At 41.8% G+C, this 26,065-nt stretch overlaps 1 protein-coding gene across 5 annotated transcripts in view; it reads left to right on the top strand.

Annotated features, from left to right (window-relative positions):
• The window catches only part of cntln (centlein, centrosomal protein), a 366,307-nt gene that overhangs the window by 38,218 nt on the left and 302,024 nt on the right, over positions 1-26,065 (top strand). For all 5 annotated transcript variants that reach the window (XM_067983463.1, XM_067983465.1, XM_067983464.1 and 2 more), the window contains exon 3: positions 4,598-4,686. In XM_067983463.1, the coding sequence (XP_067839564.1) occupies positions 4,598-4,686 (89 nt within the window). The remainder of the gene's footprint in view (positions 1-4,597; positions 4,687-26,065) is intronic.

Below are 26,065 nucleotides of genomic sequence, written 5' to 3'. Positions count from 1 at the left end.
TGAGGTAGAAGATCAGCCAAGATCTTATTGAATGGCAGAACAGGCTCGAGGGGCCGTATGGCCTACTCCTACTCCTATTTCTTATGTTCTTCTCTGCTCTAAGGAGAACAATCCCAGGTTCTCCAGTCTCTCCACATTATTGAAGTCCCTCTTCCCTGGTACCATTCTAGTAAATCTCTTATGCACCCTCTCTAAGGCCTTCACATCCTTCCTAAAGTGCGGTGCCCAGAATTGAACACACTACTCCAGCTGAGTTCTCACCAGTGTTTTATAAAGGTTTTGCATAACTTCCTTGCTTTTGCACTCTGTCTCTATTAATAAAGCCAAGGATCGCATAGGCTTTTTTAACAGCCTTCTCAACATGTTCTGCCACCGTCAAACATTTGTGTACATAAACTCCCAGGACATTCTGTTCCTGCATCCCCTTTAAAATTGTAGCATTTGGATTATTTTGCCTCTCCTCATTCTTCCTACCAAATTGTTTCACTTCACACTGCTCTGTGTTAAATACTTAGATTCCATCTGGTGTGCAGGAATATTACTTCATCCATTTACAAACATCACCTCAGGAAGAGTATAAAAGACTATTTCATCCAAAAATCTTAGACATTGGACTGTGTAAGAAATGTGTCCTAGAGAGAATATTATCAGTAATTTGCTGAATCTTTCTGTTTCTGTGTAAGCGTCTTAGTTGTAAATCTGAGTTTTAGCCTGAATATACTGGTCTGGCATTAGTGTTTACCACCTTTTTGGAGTAAACAGGAGAGCATGGTAATAGCCGGTGTGTTATACTATAATTAAAGGGAAATTATTAGTCTTGTGTCATGCTATCCCTTTCACTGCACCCAAGGATATCATTTTCAATTCATGGAATACACCGCCTGCTTATGGAAACTGCTTTTTGCTGTGAATGTAAATAAAGTGTTGGGAGAAAGCCCGAATTGTGATATTTACATACTGTAAGAATGAAGATTGAATGCTTTACCAGCTGAATCCAAGATTGTATTGCTGCCAGATAATTTTTTATAAATGTACATATATGGAATTAACTTTTTTAATTAAAGCAAATGATTTTGGTCACTGAGTACGTTATCGCAATTTGTTTTCTTGGACATCGCACTATACAGATTTAAAGCGACTTCATTGCCTTGAGTTGGTTTAACTTCAGAGCTATGAGAAATGGGGTGCAGAGCTTGACTGATAGTTTCTCGAGCTTCATCTGTAGTTTCTCAAGTGGGAGGTGTTTGTTCTTTAACTGCTTTATCAGTGCACTAAGTTCACACCAGCTCTGTACCTTTGGGTATATTCGCAACATAGCACCAGCACTGTATAAAATTGTCTGAGGGAACAAATCGCTTCATAGGCAACATGTAGTAATGTCATTAACTTGTCTGGCATTAAAGTTTCATTGCAACATTTAAGAATTGCAATTTAAAAAAAAATCTAAATTCAATGTGTCCTCATTTCTCTTGATCATAAGGTATTAGTGAATTGATTCCTTACACCTGCTGGTGTTCCTTCCTGCTATCTACTTTGTCTCTGGTGATGTAGCATGTTGGGGTATCACTACCACTGCACCACATTCAATCAGCCGTAATCGTTGAATCAAACTGTTCGCAACCTTGGCGTCCTATTTGACCCTGAGCTGAGCTTCCGACCACACGTACTCTCCATCAACCAAGATCGCCTACTTCCACCTCTGTAACATCGACAGTCTCCGCTCCTGCCTTGGCACATCTGCTGCTGAAACCTTCATCCATGCCTTTGTTCCTCTAGACTCGACTATTCCAATGCTCTCTTGGGCGGCCTCCCACCTTGCACCCTCCATAAACTTGAGCTCATCCAAAACTCTGCCCGTATCCTAACTCGCACCAAGTCCCTTTCACCCATCATCCCTGTGCTTGCTGACCTATGTTGGCTCCGGGCTCGAACGCCTTGATTTTAAAATTCTCATCCTTGTTTTCAAATCCCTCCAGGGCCTCGCTCCTCCCTATCTGCAACCACCTCCAGCCCTATAACCCTCTGAGATCCCTATAACCCTCCGAGATCTCTGCTCTCCTCCAATTCTGGTCTCTTGTGCATCCCCAATTTTAATTGCTCCGCCATTGGCGGCCATGACTTCAGCTACCTAGGCCCTAAGCTCTGGAATTCCCTACCTAAACCTCTCTGCCTCTCTCTCCTCCTTTTAAGAAGCTCCTTAAAATCTATCTCTTTGACCAAACTTTTGGTCACCTGTCCTAATATCTCCTTATGTGGTTAAGTGTCAAAATTAGTTTGATAATTGTTCCTGTGAAGTGCCTTGGGTGTTTTACTACGTTAAAGGTGCGAGTTGTTGTTTAATGGTAGCATCTCTCTAATCGGTTGGTGGCAAAGCCAAATTAACAAGATATAACTCTTAATCATTGCCTGGCTTGTGTAACCGATATTAGAAATTTTAAATTTGTTAATGTCTGCCTTTAGATTCGGAGGCTCTCATATAGCACAGTGTTTTATTTACGGTGCTGCAGATAGTTTAGGGTAAAATCACAATAATTTCTTTATACAGTTTATAGCATTCTCATTTGAAACCAAATAATTTCCATACAATACACATTGTGCCAAAATCATTACTAACAATCTATGCTGCATCTCTAAAGTAAGTATACCATATTAAACTTTACATGTTGAATATTTATTATGGAGTGGCTTATCACTTTGATTCAAAAAAAGAATCGATTAATATTGTGCTTTGATTTCTCTTGTTAAAGCTGTAGCATTTAATCTAATAGCAGGTTTATGCTGGAGTCGGAGATAGAGCTGATTAAAATACAAGGTGAAAATTATCTGATTTTAATTATCAGAAGTTCCCATTCCAACTTAAACGTTGATCAATCACTAACCTTTTTTCACTTATTTTGGTGCAAATGTTTTCTCTTTTTTGGTCATTAAACAATTCTAAATTCTCTAAGCCAGAGAATCTGTCTCCCTAGGATGAATAGCGTTGCATATTTTCAACTCCTTCTGCAGTGCTGGAACAAACACTATTCTAGCAATAAAACTATTCATATCATTAACCTTATTTCCAGAACATCCTTAAATTAAACACCTAAGCAGTGAAGACCTTATTTGGGCTGGGTTCCTTTCTGTGTCTTTTTTTAAATGACAAAAGTTGCAATATGAAATGTTATCAAACATTTGTTAGCAGTAAAATAAGAAGGAAAAACTGCAAATGCGAAAAATCTGCAATAAAAACAAAATCTGGATGCAGGGTTACAGACACAAAATTCCAATAACCTGTCTCTTCTCGTCACAGATGCTGACTGACCTGTGTGTTTCCAGCATTTTCTGTTTTTATATTTGATTTCAACTGGGATTGCGTTGCTATGTGCTGAGGTTTGATCCCCTTTCACTAGCAGACAAATTGCAGTGAGAATGCCATGCATAACATGTCAGTCTGCAACATTTCTTTTTATTTTAACACAGCATACAGTTATTTTTGAAAAAAAGCCTTCAGGTTTCATGGTTTGAACAAATTGGTTCATCCTATTCTTTATTCTAATCACTGAATGAAAGTCTTTTGTCCTATTACTTACTTATACTGGGGCCACTCTGCGCTCACTACATAGTCCTTAATACTTGTATCAAAACATGTGTGTATTTTATCCCCTTCAATTCTAGACATTTTATAAAAGGCCTACCACATGGAGAATAGTTTCATGTGAAATTTATTATGCATGTAAAGATGATCTGTACGCTAATTCGTGTGTCATTTCTCCAAACTTGTACGGTCATTCTCAGATGTGTTGTAAATTCCATCTTCAATTGTTTCCCATGCAGAATTCTTCCCTTCTTCATGTAATAATCCTCATTCAGTGCAGATATACCACTACTGCCACATTCTAAACACACCTTTATTTTGCTCTGTAGTTCTGAACAAACATTATCTACAGTGCAACTTCTGTAATCTTGTCGATAATTATGTGCGTAGGATCTCTATGCCGCAGTCAAAAATTAGTTACATTTTAGTGGGTTCTAGCTACTCTTGGAGTTAAGAGTATTGGAACAAAGTGTATTTCAAACCGTCCGCAATTTAAAAAGCTGACATTTATTTTCCCTTTGTGGGATGATGTGAATGACATCATTCATATAGCTCCCACTCCAGCGATTGGATGGATTTTGTTAGTGTCTTCCAAATAGTGCAATGAAACATGTTATCTTTCAAAAGGTAGTTTAATTTGTTAGTTGCCTTGAAGCAATTGTACCGTAAATGTTCTTTTTGTAAAATGGCACTTGTAATGCTTTTGCTTTCCTTTTTGCTATTCCAACTTCGAGGTTTTCTATGAATGAGAAGGCAGGTGACCTACTATGCTGCCTGTGGGTCACCTCTTGAGGTGTGCAAAAGTCACCTGGGTATTGACTGGTCCCTTCATTTTCACTCCTTCCAATCCTAGGATTTAGCCTATGCTGATCACAGGACAGGTTAAGATCAAGAACTTACCAAGTGGGGACTTGGGTCAAATAATTTAGTTCTACCACTCTTGGAACTGTGCTGCATTTTAGAAAAATAATATTTTTGCATCAGCTTCTGACAATACTAATATTTAAATTTTCTGTGCAGGCTGACAAAGAATTTGTGTGGTCATTGTGGAAGCGCCTGCAGGTGGCAAACCCTGATCTCTCTCAGGCCATCAGCTTGGTTCTAGAGAGGTGAGTGGAGTTTAGTTCTGCTGTAGAGATTTGTAAAAGTAGATGGTGGGAGTGGGGATGTGTTATTCAAAATACTTTGATTTTATCTTTAAATATAACCATTTGTACAACATTTTTGCAAACTAACTTATGGGATGAAAAGCAATTGTAGTTTTATTTCTTAGCTACTCTTTTTTTTTCTGACTGCTCCTTCAGAAGAGGGAAGATAGTTGTGGATACGGTTTCACAGGCACTGGTCACCCTTCAGTAGCTATTCCTTGTGTATAAGCCCAGGTATTCAATGTCAACAGATTATTTGCCTGTGGAAGGCATTGCAGCCAAGCTAAAACTTTTCCTTGTGATATATGCACATGTGCATTTTTTAGCTGTGATCACTGTATATCAATATAGCAGTCCAGTTATTACAGGCAGATCTTAATTAGGATGGTCCATTGTGACTAATACCTTGTGCTATCTGCCAGCTTGGCTCAGTGGTAGTACTGAAGTCCTGAGTCAAAAGGTCGTGGGCTCAAGCTCCACTCCAGGATTTGAGCTCATAATCGCAGCTGCCTCTTCAGTGCAGTGCTGGGAGAGTGCTGCACTGTTGGAGGTCCATCTTTCAGAAGAGATGTTAAACTGAGGCCTCATCTGTCTGTTCAGGTGGAAGTAAAAGAACCCATGGCAGAACAGTGAAACCCTAATAAACCTAACCGTAACCTGTTTTGAAAAAAAACCGGACACTTAATGAGAGACCCAAATAACTTGCATGGTAAAATATACAAGATGCATTCTGAAACCACAGACACTCTCAAATTAAGAACTATGGACGGCCTTCAGTGCACCAATCCCTTTCACAACTTAAAACACGGGGCACACAGCCTGTTGCAAAGTTGCTGTATGTGGAAATTTCACTGAGTCTGGATCACTGACGCTTCCCTTTGCAGCTTGCTTCCTTTCTGCCCCCTAATTCTCATGAGGTACAGTGTATACCGGCTAGCGCGAGATGGCAACGGGTTTTGTGAAAGAAAAGGCTTTTGTGGAATGGGGAGCTCTTTACCCAGCATGCACAGTGGCAGAGAAACTGCTCTATCCCTGGGGGTTGAATGATTGCACGGCTCGATCCCAGGGAACGAATGCTTGCACGGCTCTGTCCCTGGGGTTGAATGCTTGCACGGCTCTGTCCCTGGGGTTGAATGCTTGCACGGCTCTGTCCCTGGGGTTGAATGCTTGCACGGCACTGTCCCTGGGGTTGAATGCTTGCACGGCACTGTTCCTGGGGTTGAATGCTTGCACGGCTCTGTCCCTGGGGTTGAATGCTTGCACGGCTCTGTCCCTGGGGTTGAATGCTTGCACGGCTCTGTCCCTGGGGTTGAATGCTTGCACGGCTCTGTCCCTGGGGTTGAATGCTTGCACGGCTCTGTCCCTGGGGTTGAATGCTTGCACGGCTCTGTCCCTGGGGTTGAATGCTTGCACGGCTCTGTCCCTGGGGTTGAATGCTTGCACGGCACTGTCACTGGGGTTGAATGCTTGCACGGCTCTGTCCCTGGGGTTGAGTGCTTGCACGCCTCTGTCCCTGGGGTTGAGTGCTTGCACGCCTCTGTCCCTGGGGTTGAGTGCTTGCACGCCTCTGTCCCTGGGGTTGAGTGCTTGCACGCCTCTGTCCCTGGGGTTGAATGCTTGCACGCCTCTGTCCCTGGGGTTGAGTGCTTGCACGCCTCTGTCCCTGGGGTTGAGTGCTTGCACGCCTCTGTCCCTGGGGTTGAGTGCTTGCACGGCTCTGTCCCTGGGGTTGAGTGCTTGCACGGCTCTGTCCCTGGGGTTGAGTGCTTGCACGGCTCTGTCCCTGGGGTTGAGTGCTTCTCTCCTCAAACCTGGGAAAATATAACAAACTGGGTACGTTGCCCCTTTTGCTTACTTGTTTATGGCACTACCTTTCCTTCTGACTACCTACAGAAAATAACTGCAAATGGTATGTTGGCCTTCATTGTAAGGAGGTTAGAGTACAAGAGTAAAGAAGTCTTGCTGCAATTGTATAGGGCATGGGTAAGACCACACCTGGAGTACTGTGTACAGTTTTGGTCTCCTTATCTAAGGAAGGATATACGTGTCTTAGAGGCGGTGTAACGAAGGTTCGCTAGATTGATTCCTGGGACTAGAGAGTTGTCCTATGAGGAATGGTTGAGTAGAATGGGTCTAAACTCTCTGGAGTTTAGAAGAATGAGAGGTGACCTCATTGAAACATATAAGATTCTAAGAGGGCTTGACAGGGTAGATGCTGAGAGGCTGTTTCCCTTGGCTGGAGAGTCTAGAAATAGGGGACATGGTCTCAGGATAAGGGGTCAGCCATTTAGGACTGAGATGAGGAGAAATTTCTTCACTCCGAGGGTTGTGAATCATTGGAATGCTCTACCCCAGAGGGCTGTGGATGCTCAGTCGTTGAGTATATTCAAGGCTGAGATCGATAGATTTTTGGACTCTAGGGCAATCAAGGGATATGGGGATCGGTGGGAAAGTGGAGTTGTTCGAAGATCAGTCATGATCTTATTGAATGGCGGAGCAGGCTCGAGGGACTAAATGGCCTACCCCTGCTCCTATTTCTTACGTTGTTATGTTCTTATAATCACCTGTATTTTCAGCTTCTGGCTCCAGGCCTACATCCCGCAGTCTTCTATTTAAAACCTGATTGTGTTCCATTTTACTCTGTTTCCCTGCCAGAGGGAGGGCCTGTGTTGCTGACTTTCTCCCTGCTAGGTAATTCGGCAGTAGACCTGTCAATAAAACTGGCTACCTCTGCACCTCCCCGTGAGGTGCGGGTTTAAAGGGAATATCTTATGCTGTTCTCAAAGTGAATCGGGGCAATCTTAGATAATGGGCCTGAGATGAGGCAATTGTATCGGTTCTGATACTCCACAAACTGGCCCTTCTGGCTCTAATACATATCTTCAACGCCTGGAACTCATGGCTTTAAAAAAAAATTGGTTCAAATTGACTTTGTTTTAACACACTTCAACATAACTCAATCCCAAAATCCATTCTGTGAAGAAAAAAAATGATAAATTCTGAAACATGACAATAGGTAACAAGAAACCCAATGAACTGACTAGCGTGAATTAGGCCAAAACTTTCAAGGCGATGGATAATTCGACAACGCTGGTTTCAACAAGTTTAGAAAGTACCGATGTTAGGATAATAGTGCAGAAGTTAGAAGTATACGAAAGATGATCCCCCTTGAGGTTAGGGTGAACTCACAATAATTTGTAAGAAGGAAAGGTGGACTGGGAGTAAGAAATATTGAAGAAATGCTCGTAAGTTCAGTGACACACAGCTTGAGGATGATGGGAGGGTTACCATCAGAATCCAAAGCCGTTTGAGTCCGAGAGTAGATGATCTGATAGACCCGTTGAGGGATAAAATTTGATGTTAGTTACAATGGTCAAATTATGGTCAAAAATGGTTATAAAGGACATTGAGATTAGAGCTGGAGGAGAAAAGTGAGCCAAAAAAGGCCAGCTTTCTATTTTGGAGAGCTATCAACTGCTGTCAAAGACTGGGTGACTTCTCTGCTTTGAGCGCTGCCAACAGTTTAAGTACCTTCTCTTTATCTATTTTTATCCTAACCAATTTCTCTACCTCCTCCTCTTTTACTGTGACATTGGCAACATCCTCTTCTTCAGTAAAGACAGGTGCAAAGTACTCCTTTAGTATCTCAGCCATGCTCTCTGTCTCCACAGGATATTTTATTTGGCCCCTAATTGGCCCCACCCTTCCTTTGACTATCCTTTTACCCTTAATAGGTTAGGCTATTAAATTAAAATTCTGAGCTATCTGCATTGTTTAGGAGGAATTTTTTTTATGTTGCTGGGGGGCAATTGATGTTTCCGTCAGGCCTGGAGGGGGATGTTTGAGTTGCTGTGAAATTAATTCAGACAATGCACCTGGGAAGGTAAATTTAACTTTCAGTTATGATGTAGAACGGACAATATCCAATCGGCTAGCCATTATACATCCCAACTGACTTTCCTGTCCATTGACTTCAATGTTATCATGGAAGCTGACCCCGTGGCTGTAGATAATGTCACCCAGCAGCAGCATGCAGATGGGGAAGAAGTTGGGGGGCCAAGGATGGATCATTGGGGGACTCCTGAGGTGACTGTGCTGGGGTGGGAAGATAAGTCATCCTTTGGCTATGATTGGATGGGTAAGAGTGGAAGCAAGTGAGGGCAAGTCCCACTTAGCTGGACAATGGAGGAGAGGCGTTGGTGGGGTTCACTGTTAAAGGCTGCAGAGACGTCGAGAAGGATAATGCATCATGGTCACACAGTAGAAAACACAAAAAACATACCAGAAATAGTGAGGAAGCAAGGGTCGAATGAGAGCGAGGAACTTAAAGTAATTAATATTAGTAAAGAAAAAGTACTTGAGAAATTAACAGGACTAAAAGCCAACAAATTCCTTGGACCTGATGGCCTACATCCTAGGGTTTAAAAGAGGTGGCTGCAGAGATAGTGGATGCATTGGTTTTAATCTTCCAGAATTCCCTAGATTCTAGAACAGTCCCAGTGGATTGGAAGGTAGCAAATGCAACCCTGCTATTCAAGTAAGGAGGGAGAGAGAAAACGGGGAACTACAGGCCAGTTAGCCTGACATCAGTAACAGAGAAAATGCTAGAATCTATTCTTAAGGATGTGCTAACAGGGCACTTATAAAATCATAATGGGGCAGAACTTGCGCAGAGTGGCGTGGCAACAATCGCTGCAGCTCCTGCGAAATAAATTTACGAGTGTACTTACTGCGGGCTCTGTGGCGTCGACTTGCGTGATTTTGAATTTTCGAGAATTGTGCACTGTCAACTCAGCCTTTGAGCAGCGTAAGTTGATTTACATGGAAACGTCTGAGAATAGAAGACACGGCCACAAAATCTGTCAGCGAGAAGTCCCGCCCACAAGCAGGCAAGAAGACTTCATTCATTTAAAGTTAGTATTCTGGAAGTCATTGTAAACAACATTTTTTAAAAATAAGAAGACAAAGAAATAATTGAATTAAATTAGAGACCGAAGGGAAAAGTTTACAAAAATGTTTTAATTAAAAAAAATTTTAATGACCAAAAACTATTAAAATAAGGAGTAATATGAGACTGTACATTTTTAAAATTTAATTTTTAGTTGTTTGGAAGTCATTAAGAGTTATCGCACTTTTAAAACTTAGTTTAAAGCGTACCTTTTGGTGGCGTAATTAGTTACTTTCCAGCTGGGGGAATGAGCAAGTTTGTGATTTTCAGTGATTTCTATGATTGCAGGGTGCGATGGCCCTTTAATTTGCAGCTGTCAATTCGCCGGCGAACCGATAGGAGCAAGTTCAAGACTTCCGCATTTTGCTGTACATGTGCAAATGTGGCAACTTGCTCCTTTGATTCGCCATAAAAACGGAGAGCGCTGTTGAGCTGTTGACAAATCTGTTGGAGTTTGTGGAGGGTGCTACCAGCAGGCTAGATCAGGGGAAACCAGTGGATATAGTATATTTGGATTTTCAAAAGGCATTTGATAAAGTGCCACACAAAAGGTTACTACAGAATATTAGGGCTCTTGGGATTAGGGTAATATATTAGCATGAATTGAGGATTGGTTAACGGACAGAAAACAGAGTAGGAATAAACGGGTCATTTTCGGATTGGCAGATTGTAACTAGTGGTGTGTCGCAAAGATCAGTGCATGGGCCTCAACTATTTACAATCCATATCAGTGACTTAGATGAGGGCCCCGAGTGTAATGTATCCAAGTTTGCTGACGATACAAAGCTAGGTGGGAAAGTAAGCTGTGAGGAGGGCACAAGAAGGCTACAAAGGGATAATGACAGGTTAAATGATTGGGCAAGAAGGTGGCAGGTAGAGTATAATGTGGGGAAATGTGAAGTTATGCATTTTGGTAGGAAGAATAGAAAAGCAGAATATTTTTTAATAGTTGAGAGACCAGTAAATGGTGCAATTCAGAGGGATTTGAGTGTTCTTGTACATGAATCACAGAAAGTTAACATGCAGGTACAGCAAGCAATTAGGAAAGCAAATGGTATGTTAGCCTTTACTGCAAGGAGGTTGGAGTACAAGAGTAAGGAAGTCTTGTTGCAATTACATAGAACTTTGGGTGAGACCACACCTGGAGTACTGTGCGCAGTTTTGGTCTCCTTATCTAAGGAAGGATATACTCGCTTTCGAGGGGATGCAACAAAGGTTCACTAGATTGATTCCTGGGATCAGAGGGTTATCCTATGAGGAGAGGTTGAGTAGAATGGGCTTATATTCTCTGGAGCTTTGAAGAATGAGAGTTGATCTCATTGAAACATATAAAATTCTGAGAGGACTTGAAAGGGTAGATGCTGAGAGGCTGTTTCCCTTGGCTGGAGAGTCTAGAACTAGGGATCATAGTCTCAGGATAAGGGGTGGGCCATTAAGGACTGACATGAGGAATTTCTTCACTCAGAGGGTTGTGAATCTTTGGAATTCTCTACCCTAGAAGGCTGTGGATGCTGAGTCATTCCATATGTTCAAGACAGAGATTGATAGAATTTTGGACACTAAAGGTATCAAGGGATATGGGGATTGGGCGGGAAAGTGAAGTTGAGTTCAAAGATCAGCTATGATCTTATTAAATGGTGGAGCAGGCATGAGGGGCCGTAAGGCTTACTCCTGCTCCTATTTCTTTTGTCACAGTTACAGAGAATATCGTTTGTGACTTTAGGGCTGTTTCAGTGCTGAGAGTGATAGAAAACTGATTGAAAAAATATTCAAACTGGGAGTGTAGAGAGAGAGATGGGCATGGATCTGGGAAGCAACAACATATTCAAGAACTCTGAAGAACAAAGTGAGATTGGAGATGGGGTAGTGGTTTGCATGGTCAGGGATTTAAGGTGGGCTTTTTTTTGAGGATGGATGACTGTGGTTTTGACAGGGAATATTGCCTGAGGAGAGGAAGCCATTTACAATGTCCACTCGTATGGGAGCCAGAAAGGGAAGTTATGTGGTCAGCAGTTTGGTGGGAAAAGGGTTAAGGGTGCTGGGGGTAGATGGGAGAGATACTTGAGAGGCAGAAGTTCAGGTCGAGGGAGAGGACTTTGGGGTTGGTTTGTCTTGTTTGGAGGGGGGGGGGGAAGTAGAGACAGCTAAACAGATAGTCTTATCTTTGTGACAAGAAGTCCACGTGCTCGCACCTGTTGGTGGTGGTTGAGGGGGCAGGGCAGAAATGTTTAAGGTGACGATTAATAGTGGAGAAAAGAAGTTGGGGGTCATCCTTGGTTTCCAGGAAGACCCTGGAGCAGTGAGCAGTTTTGGCAGAGAAGACTGAAGCTCGATAGAGCTTTACTATGGTTCAGCCAAATTTGGTGATGGATGGCTAAGCCATTTTTGCCCAGATATGTTCTAGTCTGTGCCTTGAACAGCGTGAGGTGCTCGAAGCTGGAGAAGGTGCCAGAGAGGTGAGTGAAAGACCAAGGGGTGACCTGGTGACAAGGGCCACGCTACCACTGCGATAGTTTAGATGGAGAAGTTGGTGGAAAGTGCAGCAGGGTAGGAACTTCTACCAGCTCCTTGCCCTGCTTTGTATATATTTTTTGTAATTCATGTGACATATCTAAAATATCATTGAAGGGACAGATGTACTGGTAATGAGAAATGCCGCATGACTAATTTTTTCCGTTGTAGGGACTATTATGTTTGATGCAATTAAAGTAGAAGTCATGTAAAGGACAATTGCAGTCCAATGTTATTCATTTACAGGGAAAATGCATAGTTAATGGTTCTGTACTCTGTTGCATGTAGAGTTGTAATTTGATCACTGTGTTTGCAAGGACAGTGCACAGATTTACTGAATGCTATATAGTCTATTCATGTTAATTTTAAGTTGCTTAATTTAAATATCTGGATAATTTGATTTTTTTATTAAAGCCTAAAACTGATTAAATTGTAATAATGGTCTTGCTTGTGCAGTGTTCGGGAGTTGAGGCTAATCAAAGAACTCAAACTACAGTCTCGTTCTTTGGATCAACCTATCGATCTTCAATTCCTGGTATAGTGGGAGGCAGGCATTCATTATTAATTTTGTGTTGGAGAACCCAAACTATTACTGCATGAGATTTTTGCACCTATGCCAGAAGCACAATTTACGTAACCAAGTTCCCATGTTCTATGTGGCTGCATGGTACAGGAACAAAATATACTAGGTATTTTTTGCCAAAGCAGATATAAAAATGATTGAAGCTTGACCTACAGTAATACCTGTAAACTTAGACCTTTAGATTTGTTTGTGCAAAATAACTGTAAATATCTTTAATTGAAATGGAGAAATAATACTTTGATTAACATAATGCTTAATCTTTTTCTTGCATCTACTCAATTTTGTTTTTTTAAGTAATTAATTTTGCTGTAATATGGTATAGAATGGGTTATGACAACAATGTCCTTTGTGCAGTTTTGCACGTATAATATATATGTACGGTGGAATTTGTGACAGCGTCGTCAGTTTTGTTGAATAACTTAGTGCAAATCCAGTCATTTTGCTCCTTGCAATACATTTACTGTTTTTTTGAGCAATGTCATTGTGCTTGGCACAATTTAGTTTGATTACTCATTACCTTTTTATTAAAAAAAAACCTTTTTAACTAGTATTTGTGACTCAAGAACATAGTTTGTAAATGACAGCTATCAAGTCATTCAAAATTTACTGCAAAGCTACAATGAAAAGTGTCCAATCATGTTTCTGACTAAAATGGCATAGAATATTCAAAATACACAAATCTGCATGGTAGTAGATATCCTAATCGCTAAGTGATGCCTGGGATTATTTCCAGTGAGTTTGCTTTGCCCCTTTCGAACTTGAGTCAGTTTGGTGATTATTCAGTTATACTGTAAATGATTTCCATTCTAGTTTTTTGGAAGCTTTTTCTGGGGAGAAGTCTTAGGCTGGAAAGGATTAATTTAAACATAAGACAAAGTATACAGCCTTAGCCTAAAGCATTATAACTGTATATCTGTACACATTTCTTACTTTAAATAGACATCCCAGGTCAACTGTTCTTGTTAGTGAAATTACTTTTATTCTTCAATTTGGTTCTCTGCTCAACAAAACTTTTTCCCCACGACAAACATTTATTGATTGTTCCAGAGCATATCAAAATAGTGAGTCTTAAAGCACTGTAACTTGTAACATTGGTAAATTTGACCTGAGAGGAAGAAAATTACTTGTGCTGCCTTCCCGGCAAGAAATGTTCTCCTCTAATGTTGTTCTCTAATGATGGGAAGGCCCCATTAAATCTCATCCCTAGTTGCTCTGAAGGTGGTGATGTGGCATCTCCTTGAGCTACTGCAGTCCTTGGGATGATGGTGTTGGGTGTATCTCCTGTTATCATAAAATTGTTCATGGCTTTGTTTGTAGCTATGGTAAATCCCATTATCTGGATCCTAGAGTGTACCTACCTGATGAGGATTACATAGGGGTGGAGAATCTAGAGTATGGCTGCCTTTTTTGTTTGGATTGTTGGAGGAGGAAGTCAGGAAGATAAAAGTCCTTGACTGCCGTAAAATTATATTCTAAATTTTGTATTCAGCGTAACCATATCTGAACACTAAGATCTAATTGAATGTTGGGCAAACTCATCTTTTACTGAGAGCAGTTGTATGGGATGGAGAATAGTTTAATGGTGACATAATCCAGCTGTACTGTACTCTAACTTCAACAGTAGGGACTATGATCAAGGCAATATTTGGTAATATATATCCTTTAAAAGCTGCAACTGTAACAGTTGTAAAAATCTTGATGTGATTTGAATAGCCATAATGGTCTAAAGGTGCATAGTGATTTCAAGGCAACTAACAGTAATACTGTATGGGAGAGCATGGGCTGGTTCTTTATCTGTAGGTTTGCCAGGGTGTGAAATCTAGGTGATAATCTATTTGTACTTGGTCAAAGCATTAATATCTGTGCAAAGTGCAGATGGGCTGTGAACAGCTATCCGTCAGGTGATTGTGTCTTGGAACTTGATTGGTTGATTGACAGCTCCCTATTTGGAGGCATTTGGTTCAGGGATATGTACTGCTAATTTCGCTTAATATCTTTTAGTTCACTTATGAGCTCAGTTTCTCTTTCCAGAACTGACACTTGGACACTATGAGTTAACTTAGGAATAATATCACCCATAAAGAAACATTATATTAGGAAGTTTTAAGAAAGACTGTTTTTTCCAAAACTCTTGCAGATTAAAAGAGTTGAAAAATATGTATTCTGAAGATATTTTAACCTCGTGGATTGATTATATCTTTACTGTTTTCTAAATATTCGTACCATCCATAACTCGCTGTGTTTTTCTGTTTCTATTTAAATATCTGACTTTTAGTTTTAGCCTGAATTTCGCCATTTGACAATATGGTATTTGCTGCTTTTTAGAGTGGACGGAAGAGCATGGTGAGCAACCCGTGTGATCTTTTGTACGTTATACCATCATTAAAGAGTAAATTAGTCCTATGGCATGCTTAAGGGCGCATGTTTAGGTTTATAGGAGACTTGATTTACTTATGAAAATGTATTTTTCCTGTGAACGCAAATTAAATGTTGGGAGAAAGCTCAAATTGTAACAGTTGTAGGCTTGAGCGACCACATGATTTAAAATATTGCTGCAATCGAACAGTTATGTCAGATCTGTAATAACCGTTACAAATTTGAATCATCACCCAGGTATAGTGTGTAGGCTTTACCTGCTTGAGAGCGCTTTTGAAAGAAACTGTAAAACATGATGTGAGACACATGTTAAAAGATATGCTCTGTGGTCACTTGGGAGGGGGGAGGGGAAGAGACAATTAAAATATAGAACTTCGTTTGGAGAAAATATATTTCAACACAGTTTTAGTAAATAAGGAAGCGTAGATGATGGAAACTAATGTTTATTGTGCCCACACAGCAATTCTGCAAAGAATGATCTATCTCTTAATTAGAATGCATACTTTGGTGCTATGTAAGTTTACTTTTGGAACCTTCTGTCACAAGTATTTATCCTATCTAGATCTTGGCTTGTATTCACAGCAGTTGGACATGTTTGTTTGTAACTGCTCAAATATTAACCCTTCCCAGATTAACAATTTTGCTCTGTGATTTATTAGATTCTCACAATGTATTCGAAGTGAAATTCTACCTCACTGACAGTAGCTATTAAATCACCAAAAAGTCAACATGAATTTAAAAAAAATGTACATTTTTAAAAAAAGTGTAAACCCTGTGCATGTCTGTGCTGTGTTGTAAAGCTTTAGAATTAATCATACAAATTAGAATCTCCATATTTGACTGTTCGAAGCCTGTCTGCATCGCTGATTTTGGCTATTTTGAGTGGGACAAAAAAGTCGCCATATTTTCTTGCAAGGTTGTGTGTGATGTAAAAAGTAATGACTACAGCTAGGAAACATCTGCTCCCCGACAAATAGCATGTGCACTGTACCAGTACGTTCCGAACCCTACCTGTGGGCCCTTAATAGTGAAACTGTTTATTCTCATCTGTAGAGGCGCTGTGGGCCATCATGAGGCGCTGTGGGCCATCAGCAGCAGCAGAATTGTATTCCAGCACAATCTGTAACCTCATGGCCTGGCATATTCCTCACTCTACCATTACCAACAAGCCAGGGGATCAACCCTGGTTCAATGAGGAGTGTAGAAGAGCATGCCAGGAGCAGCACCAGGTGTACCTAAAAATGAGGTGCCAACCTGGTGAAGCTACAACTCAGGACTACATGCATGCTAAACAGCGGAAGCAACATGCTATAGACAGAGCTAAGCGATTCCACAACCAACGGATCAGATCAAAGCTCTGCAGTCCTGCCACATCCATTCGTGAATGGTGGTGGACAATTAAACAACTAACGGGAGGAGGAGGCTCTATAAACATCCCCATCCTCAATGATGGCGGAGTCCAGCACGTGAGTGCAAAAGACACGACTGAAGCGTTTGCAACCATCTTCAGCCAGAAGTGTCGAGTGGATGATCCATCTCGGCCTCCTCCCGGTAACACCACCATCACAGAACCCAGTCTTCAGCCAATTCAATTCACTCCACGTGATATCAAGAAACGGCTGAGTGCACTGGATACAGCAAAGGCTATGGGTCCCGACAACATCCCAGCTGTAGTGCTGAAGACTTGTGCTCCAGAACTAGCTGCGCCTCTAGCCAAGCTGTTCCAGTACAGCTACAACACTGGCATCTCCCCGACAATGTGGAAAACTGCCCAGGTATGTCCTGTCCACAAAAAGCAGGACAAATCCAATCTGGCCAATTACCTCCCCATCAGTCTACTCTCAATCATCAGCAAAGTGATGGAAGGTGTCGTTGACAGTGCTATCAAGCGGCACTTGCTCGCCAATAACCTGCTCACCGATGCTCAGTTTGGGTTCCGCCAGGACCACTCGGCTCCAGACCTCATTACAGCCTTGGTCCAAACATGGACAAAAGAGCTGAATTCCAGAGGTGAGGTGAGAGTGACTGCCCTTGACATCAAGGCAGCATTTGACCGAGTGTGGCACCAAGGAGCCCTAGTAAAATTGAAGTCAATGGGAATCAGGGTGAAAACTCTCCAGTGGCTGGAGTCATACCTAGCACAAAGGAAGATGGTCGTGGTTGTTGGAGGCCAATCATCTCAGCCCCAGGACATTGCTGCAGGAGTTCCTCAGGGCAGTGTCCTAGGCCCAACCATCTTCAGCTGCTTCATCAATGACCTTCCCTCCATCATTAGGTCAGAAATGGGGATGTTCAATGATGATTGCACATTGTTCAGTTCCATTCGCAACCCCTCAAATAATGAAGCAGTCCGAGCCCGCATGCAGCAAGACCTGGACAACATCCAGGCTTGGGCTCATAAGTGGCAAGTAACATTCGCGCCCCACAAGTGCCAGGCAATGACCATCTCCAACAAGAGAGAATCTAACCACCTCTCCTTGACGATCAGTGGCATTACCATTGCCGAATCCCCCTTCATCAACATCCTGGGGGGGTCCCCATTGACCAGAAACTTAACTGGAACAGCCATATAAATACTGTGGCTACAAGAGCAGGTCAGAGGCTGGGTATTCTGCGGCGAGTGACTCACCTCCTGCCTCCCCAAAGCCTTTCCACCATCTACAAGGCACAAGTCAGGAGTGTGATGGAATATTCTCCACTTGCCTGGATGAGTGCAGCTCCAACAACACTCAAGAAGCTCGACACCATCCAGGACAAAGCAGCCCACTTGATTGGCACCCCATTCACTCCCTTCACCACCGGCGCACAGTGGCTGCAGTGTGTACCATCCATAGGATTCACTGCAGCAATTCGCCACGGCTTCTTCAACAGCACCTCCCAAACCCGCGACCTCTACCACCTAGAAGGACAAGGGCAGTAGTCACATGGGAACACCACCACCTGCACGTTCCCCTCCAAGTCACACACCATCCCGACTTGGAAATATATCGCCGTTCTTTCGTTGTCGCTGGGTCAAAATCCTGGAACTCCCTTCCTAACGGCACTGTGGGAGAACCTTCACCACACGGACTGCAGCGGTTCAAGAAGGCAGCTCACCACCACCTTCTCAAGGGCAATTAGGGATGGGCAATAAATGCCGGCGTCGCCAGCGACTCCCACGCCCCATGAACGAATAAAAAAAAAGATTGCTATTGTTGGGCCGGGTATCTCCCCTGCAGGGCAGACAGCGCACTAGTGGTACAGGAAAGAAAGAACTTGCACTTATATAGTGCCCTTCATGACCTCAGGACATCCCAAAGTGCTTTACAACCTATTAAGTACTTTTGATGTGTGGTCACTGTTGTAATATAGGAAACGCGGCAACCAATTGGTGCACGGCAAGCTCCCACAAATAGCAATTAAATAAATGACCAGATAATCTGCTTTAGTGATGTTGGTTGTGGGATAAATGTTGGCCAGGACACCGGGGAGAACTCCCCTGCTCCTCTTCGAATAGGGTCATGGGATTTTTTACGTCCATCTGAGAGGGCGGATGGGGTCTCCATTTACATCTTATCTGCAAGGTGGTATCTCCGACAGCGCAGTATTCCCTCAGTACTGTACAGAAGTGTCAGTCTAGGAGGGGTGAACAGAACCTATTGTACAATTTCTTACATGGAGTGTGTTTATAAAGAAAAAATTATTTATCTTTTACAACATTTTTCAATACCCGTGTGCAGTGAAACAAGGAATGAATAATTCATACGATCTCTTATTCTGTATTGAAATTAACTTTTTTAATGTACACTCGCGGGCTTTCTGTGTCATTGCTTATGGTGATTTGGATGATACCTTGATTTACAGTGACAAATATTTCAATATTATTTCTGCTGCCAAGGTGGAGCTGTGTTTTAAGGTGGCCTGTCCTTGTTAGGTCACAAAGTCTAATTACTAGCTTCAGATCAGAGAAAAAAAAACATGAAGTGACTGCCTTTTTAAATCAAATGTTAACATTCTGACGCATGGCAAATGCCTTCAAAAAGTTATATGTAGATGGATATGTTGCCATGTAGCAGGTTTTTATGTTTGCTGAACATATTTCAGAGATTTCAAATATCATATTTAGGGAAAGGAGACTTTGCACAAAGTCTCATTTCCCCAATAGATGTCTCTTCCCTCCCTGTATTTTTAAAGAATGTAAATATGTGACTAAGTTATTTTTAATTAAAGGATCCATTCTAATCTTTTTTAAATACTAGAGTCTGTTACCCTTTTGTAGGAGATATTTGAAGCTTAGTGATTTTAGGAGTTCTGGGGAGACCTGCTATTTGAGTCTCCAAACTTTTCATAAATTGACATTAGCTGAGCAGTTCTAATACAGATGAGCATCCTTTTAGCTTCTAATGATCCAGGAGCCAAGATTGGATAAATCGAACATTGTAGACCCTCCCTATTCACCCACCCCCACCACTATGTCTTGCAGAAAACATTTGAGACTTGTCTGGGCAAAGCCTAAGATGATTTTAGGTCTGCTGTATAAATGTAAGCAAGCCCTTTTCAGTTGTGGGGGGGGGGGGCCGGGGAGTTGGGGGTGCTACAATCTCATCTACTTGTCATATTTGCAAGTTTCCTCTTGGAAGATGGATTCATTTTAGAAGACATTGAAGAGTACTGGCCAAATGGATAGTAGTGCTAAGCCAGTGCCAACATTTCTCAATTTAGAAACATTCAGATTGGCATTGTTTCTGATCCGAAGTTTGTCTTTCCGCTCTCCCAATCTTATTTTTATTGAAATATCTAGGTAAAAGCCAAGGTCTGTAGTTCAGTATGCCCACCACCAAAGGTTGGAATGAGTAGGAAAGAAGATGAGGTAAATCAAGTAGTGGTTAGTAAGAACATTTGTGGTGCAGTAGCTTAGACACTGGCTTTCTCTTGAGTCCTGGTGGGTGATTTTAAACCCCAAGAACGGGTGGGTTGGGGGCGGGTGGGAGTTGAAAATAGTTGTTTTTTGGGACGCGACCGCAACCCAGCTTTATTTATGGGTTTAACGTCAGTGTGGAAAAGTACAGGCTTCCCACTGGGAATGCAAAGTCTGAAAATTTTGATTATGACCCAAAGAAACAACTGTTTTCAACTCCTCCCCACCCCCAACTCACCTGTTCTTGGGGTTTAAAATCACCCCCTGGTTTCAAACCCAGCCGAGATGGGATGAAAGCCTCTGCAGGCTCTGAGGGTCCTGTGTTTGGACAATCTCAATCTGCCCCAATACAATGTTACATTGGAAAGCCCCTTAAGAAAGGCCATAAGGTTTACGTGTGGGAACTTGGGAGAGTAAGGGATACTCTTCTGTGCCTAACTTGATATTATATCTGACTGGGGAGCACTGGGTGCCTGAAATGGAAACTTCTATGTTCTTCAGGACAAATATTCTATAATAATAACACAAAAATGCTGGAACTATATTGCAGGTCAGTCAGCATCTGTAAAGAGAAAAGACAGGTTATGATGTTTCAGATGTGCTCCCGTCAGAACTACACACTGTAATGTCATAACACCTGCTGTGTTTTCTAGTATTTTCTGCTTTTATTTCAGCATTTGGAGTTTTTTTTCTTTTTTGCTTGCATCCTTAACCTTGATTGAGTACAAAAGAAAGTTCATAAAATTCACAAAAATAATCTAAGTGATGTCAAACTTGGGTTTTAAACGATTATAGAAATAATATCCTATGCTGAGGAATGGTAAGGTGCAGATTCATGATTACCAACATGCAGTCCTTAATCTCAGCTGGAACATCCAATAGGAGGTGAAGCAAGGCAGTTTCAGATCTCCGAGAGCAGACCAGAGGGAGCCTCGATCTGCGGGGCTCATGGGCACTGCCTAGCAGCTGGGAGGAGGCCGTGCACGAGACCTTTCTGACTGAGGAAGTCAAAAGGAAAGAAAAAATAGATCAAATAAATAACTACGACCTTCAACTCATCATCCATATTTTTTTTTAATTGAGGGTCCGAAGAGAATACAAACCTTGAATACAATAATATTTCAGAAGTTCCTACGACCTCTCATTAATACAGAACCCATTTTAGAAGTTTGGTTTTAGTCACCACTTTAGGATTCACTTCATTATATTGCATTTATATTAGAAAGCTGCTTCAAGAAGATGAGGTTCTGTACTAACCTATGGATCCACTTACTTATTACATGGTGGACCCAACGTTGCTAGAGCAACATAAAAATAACTATGCATGCATTTACCTGTGCATGTGTAGTTTAAGTGTTGCAATTTGTGTGTTGCTGCTGCCTCAGGGCATGCTAGCTGTGGCATCTCTGGAGGTAACAACATTGCCTTATTTTTGCCTGTTTCCCTTAGTGCTGTACCTAATGTTGGGCTGTCATCAGAAGCAGCGATGTGGGGTAAATTAGTATTTGAAGACTATTGATGTGTGCAGTTAAAAGTAGTTCCCCAGTGGCTTAGTTGATAAAAACACAACTCGGTGTAAGTGCTAAAATGATACTGAGCAAGAGTAGCCATGCTTGATTCCTGGTCTGTGTTGAGTTAGTGAAATGGGCAGCAACAGGGGCCCTACAGATAGGGTCAACATTCCTAGGCTAAAGAGAAGAAAAAAATAAGGGCTGTCGCTCCTGATTGCTATTCAGTGACCTCTACTGGAAAGTGCATGTGTGTGAATACCTGTTTGGGTGTGGCTGTGATAACCAGTTGGATGAATAACTCACCAGTAGTTGCTGTCTCCATTGACGGGGGGGGGGGGGGGGGGGCGGGGTGGGCAGCTGCTAGTGTTTGTGTAGCAGCAGTCCATCAGAAATCAGCACCTTCAGGGCGGGGAAGGGAAGAAAGTGTGAAAAATAATACATTCATTGTGTGCTACTAATATCACTGTGGCGCATATTTTCCTATCATATACTCGCGCTGACTTTTTCACTACCATTAGTAAACTGAGGAAAATATATCCTTACATGTAATGTATGTATGCTGAGCCAGATATTTGACACTTTCAATCATGTAGGGATTAAAAGTCTAAGTGGTTCAAAGATGCATTACAGAGATAGAAGATGGATAACAACGCACCTAATAAAATCTCTTCGCTTCAAAATGCTCTTATTTGTGGACTTACCTTAAGAAAGACTATATATTACTTGCTACAGTAATAACTTTATTCACTTTAAATTTGCATTCAGTTAGAATGAAAGTGTGTGGCCACTTGTTTTTAACATGTTAATCTATATACACTATACATCTACATGCTTAACAGCTTTGGCACATTAAAATGAGTTGTTATGTTTGAAACCATTTTATATAAAAGGTGGTGTTTGATATGTTAGGTGTCCACTGGGATATGTGCTGTAACTTCTGATGTTGCGAAGGCCACAATGTTTTACTGTAAATTATTATTTCTAAAAAAACATATTTCTGCTGGCAGTCGGTCTATCGTTCCTTGTGGTGTAATACAAATGTTCATTCCCAACAGGTGATGTTAGTTTTCCTGCTGATAACCACTTCAACAGTTATGGTGGGGGGAAAATGTGGCATTTTGGAGAGACTATAAGCACATGCTCATGACAGCAAATAATTTTGATATTAGAAAGTTATTTAGCTATTCATTTTACATATTAAATGTAATTTTTGTAAGAACCTTTGGAAAATATGAATTGGTTGTCTGAGTTTTAGGTTTAATATTAGTCACTTAGCTGATAAGGTTGATAATCCATGCATGCACACACAGGGACAATATCACTGGGAAAATTAGAGTTCAGAAGGAAGGAGTTTAAATATCCATGACAAAGTTTTATTGCTGGAGCATTGACAAATCTATAAGAATGCGATGCAACTTTACTAATTCATCTTATTGCACATCAAAAACCAGTTGATTCTGACCATTTCAATAAGTTAATTTTAGATAGGCAGGTGCGGATATAACATGAGGCATCTATCTGTCTGAGATAACAGCATGTCAGGCAAATAGAAGTTAGGTTGGGAAATACAGCACAAGACAGGACATGAAATGAGCAGTTCTGTTCTGTTTTTTTTTTGTTTTGCTCCAATTGAATAGTGTTACTAGTTTTTGATTTTTCTCTGTCTTGCCTGATCCAACTCACTTAATGCAGCAACTTATTCTGGCCATGTATAATATATATGTGTGTGTGTTCTTTGCATCTAAAACTATTTTTAATGCATATATATGCCAACCTACTGAACTGCCAACAGTTTAAAAAAACCTGACAGTCCTAAAAAGTTCACAATTCAAGAACTGACTGGACATAAAATAAGTAAATTGTAAATGCATACAGAATGCACCATCAACATCCTGGGGGTCACCATTGACCAGAAACTTAACTGGACCAGCCATATAAATACTGTGGCTACAAGAGCAGGTCAGAGGCTGGGTATTCTGCGGCGAGTGACTCACCTCCTGACTCCCCAAAGCCTTTCCACCATCTACAAGGCACAAGTCAGGAGTGGATGGAATACTCTCCACTTGCCTGGATGAGTGCAGCTCCAACAACACTCAAGAAGCTCGACACAATCCAGGACAAAGCAGCCTGCTTGATTGGCACCCCATCCACCACCCTAAACATTCACTCCCTTTACCACTGGCGCACTGTGGCTGCAGTGTGCACCATCCACAGGATGCACTGCAGCAACTCGCCAAGGCTTCTTCGACAGCACCTCCCAAACCCGCGACCTCTACAACCTAGAAGGACAAGAGCAGCAGGCACATGGGAACAACACCACCTGCACGTTCCCCTCCAAGTCACACACCATTCCGACTTGGAAATATATCGCTGTTCCTTCATTGTCGCTGGGTCAAAATCCTGGAACTCCCTTCCTAACAGCACTGTGGGAGAACCTTCACCTCACGGACTGCAGTGATTCAAGAAGGCGGCTCACCACCACCTTCTCGAGGGCAACTAGGGATGGGCAATAAATGCTGGCTTTGCCAGCGACGCCCAAATCCCATGAACGAATAAAAAAAATCAGTATTGCATTTCTCGGGATTGTGGGGGAGGGATGTCGCTGAATCCACAGGCATGCTTTCCTGTAATTTTCTGAATTTTCATATTTAAAAGTTATCCATTCTACTTAATTTTGAACATTTTTATACTTTATAATTTGTTACATTTTCAGTCTTTAAAAAAATATGACACTTGGATTTTCAACATATTAGCCAGACGTAAAAGATCACTTCCTCAAAAGTTACCTCCGCAGTCGCTCTCCCATATCCAGCCCTCGTACTCTCTACCCCTTACGACCTTATTCAAAGATACTCTACTCCATCTAACTTTCCACCCGTTTGCAGACATGCTCTCTCCTCTTCCAACCCTTCTGGTATATGCTGACACTCTTCTTTCTTCTCCCACCTCAACTGAACCTGGCACCCCACGCCCCCCCCCCAACCAATCCAACTGTACCCGGTATATTTCTTTCACCCCACCAATGGAGCAGCCACTTCCCTTCTCCAGCTAAGCTGGTACTCTTTCCTCACTCCCTTTCAGTGAATGATGGCACTGTCCCTCCTTCACCATAAACCACTGTTTCCAGCTTCTCCCCTCATCCTCCTCTTAAAAACAATGCTTCCAACTCCTCCCGCTTGTCTCTTCCCTTCATTTCTTGCTTTTCCTTTTGTTCTTTTCCACCGTCCTTTTAATCTCCCCTCATTGCCATCCGTGTATCCCCCCACTTCCCTCAGCGCCATTACCTGATTCCAGCTGCTGAATTCTGTAGGTGGGAATGCTAGCTCTTGAGAATTTCATCTACAACAGGCAGCAGGTAGGAATCGGGACTCTTGTAAGAGCGCTACTGAGGGCAGAGAGGCCTTGTTCACCATGATCTTTGTCAGCAAATTCTAACAAGGGAACTGGACCCCCAAAATGCTGATCGAAAATGTGAAATGCTGACAGTTAGCATGTATGTTAATGTGTTGCATAATATAGCAAGTCTCCCTTGCTGACTGAATGATTTATCACTTTTTGGTCCCTTCATTCGTGCTGCATTGCTTCACTCTCTGTGTATCTCTTTCTCACTTGCCTTTTCCCTGAATGTGTGAATATCTCCACTATTGATAATTCAGCAGCCTTTCTTGGAATGTTATGTTCTGTCATATATAATTTATTTTAAACATCCTATGCTGTCATGATGGTTCACCATCCTGTGTGGTGGGGGACAGGCTTATAGTTTCTCACATCGTGAGTTTGTGACTTCAGGTGAGTCACTGAGCAGAGGTCAGTTACTTCCCCACAGAGTGAGACGCAATAGTTGGTTGAATCATTGAATCATAGAATCGTGCAGCACAGAAGGAGGCCTTTCGGCCCAACGATTCTGTGCCGGCTCATTAAAAGAGCTATCCAATTAGTTCCAACCCCCTGCTCTTTCCCCATGTTTCATTTTTGTGCGTTTCTTGAGAGATAACAAGTATTGGCAGAGATCAGGCGAAAGGTGACTTCAGCAACACTTTCAGTCAGGGTAAGGTGGGAGACACTTCGGACTTTCTTTAAAAACAAAAGGAGGGTTAAGAAAATATTTTTTTTTAAAAAAAGAAAGCAGCCAAAATAGTTAACTGGCCATTACTTTATTGCTTCAGTATTCTGTTGCAATCAAAGATTTCGTAACAGTATAAATCCCAAAAATAGTGGTTCTAAGAATTTCAATTGAAGTACTCAATCATAATTAACAATTTAATGTTTATGATTTTGAACTCAAATAAATTCCATATGTCGAGGCTTTTTATCAACAACAACTTGCATTTACATAGCGCCTTTAACATAGCAAAACGTCCTAAGGCACTTCACAGGAGCGATTATCAGACATAATTTGACACCATGCCACATGAGATATTAGGACAGGTGACCAAAAGCTTGGCCAAAGAGGTAGGTTTTAAGGAGCATCTTAAAGGAGGAGAGAGAGGCAGAGAGGTTTAGGGAGGGAATTC

This window comes from Heptranchias perlo, chromosome 4, assembly GCF_035084215.1.
Source record: "Heptranchias perlo isolate sHepPer1 chromosome 4, sHepPer1.hap1, whole genome shotgun sequence".
Lineage (NCBI taxonomy): Eukaryota > Metazoa > Chordata > Chondrichthyes > Hexanchiformes > Hexanchidae > Heptranchias > Heptranchias perlo.
The sequence above is the reverse complement of the archived record's forward strand: the minus strand, read 5'-3'. Positions and strand labels throughout refer to the sequence as shown.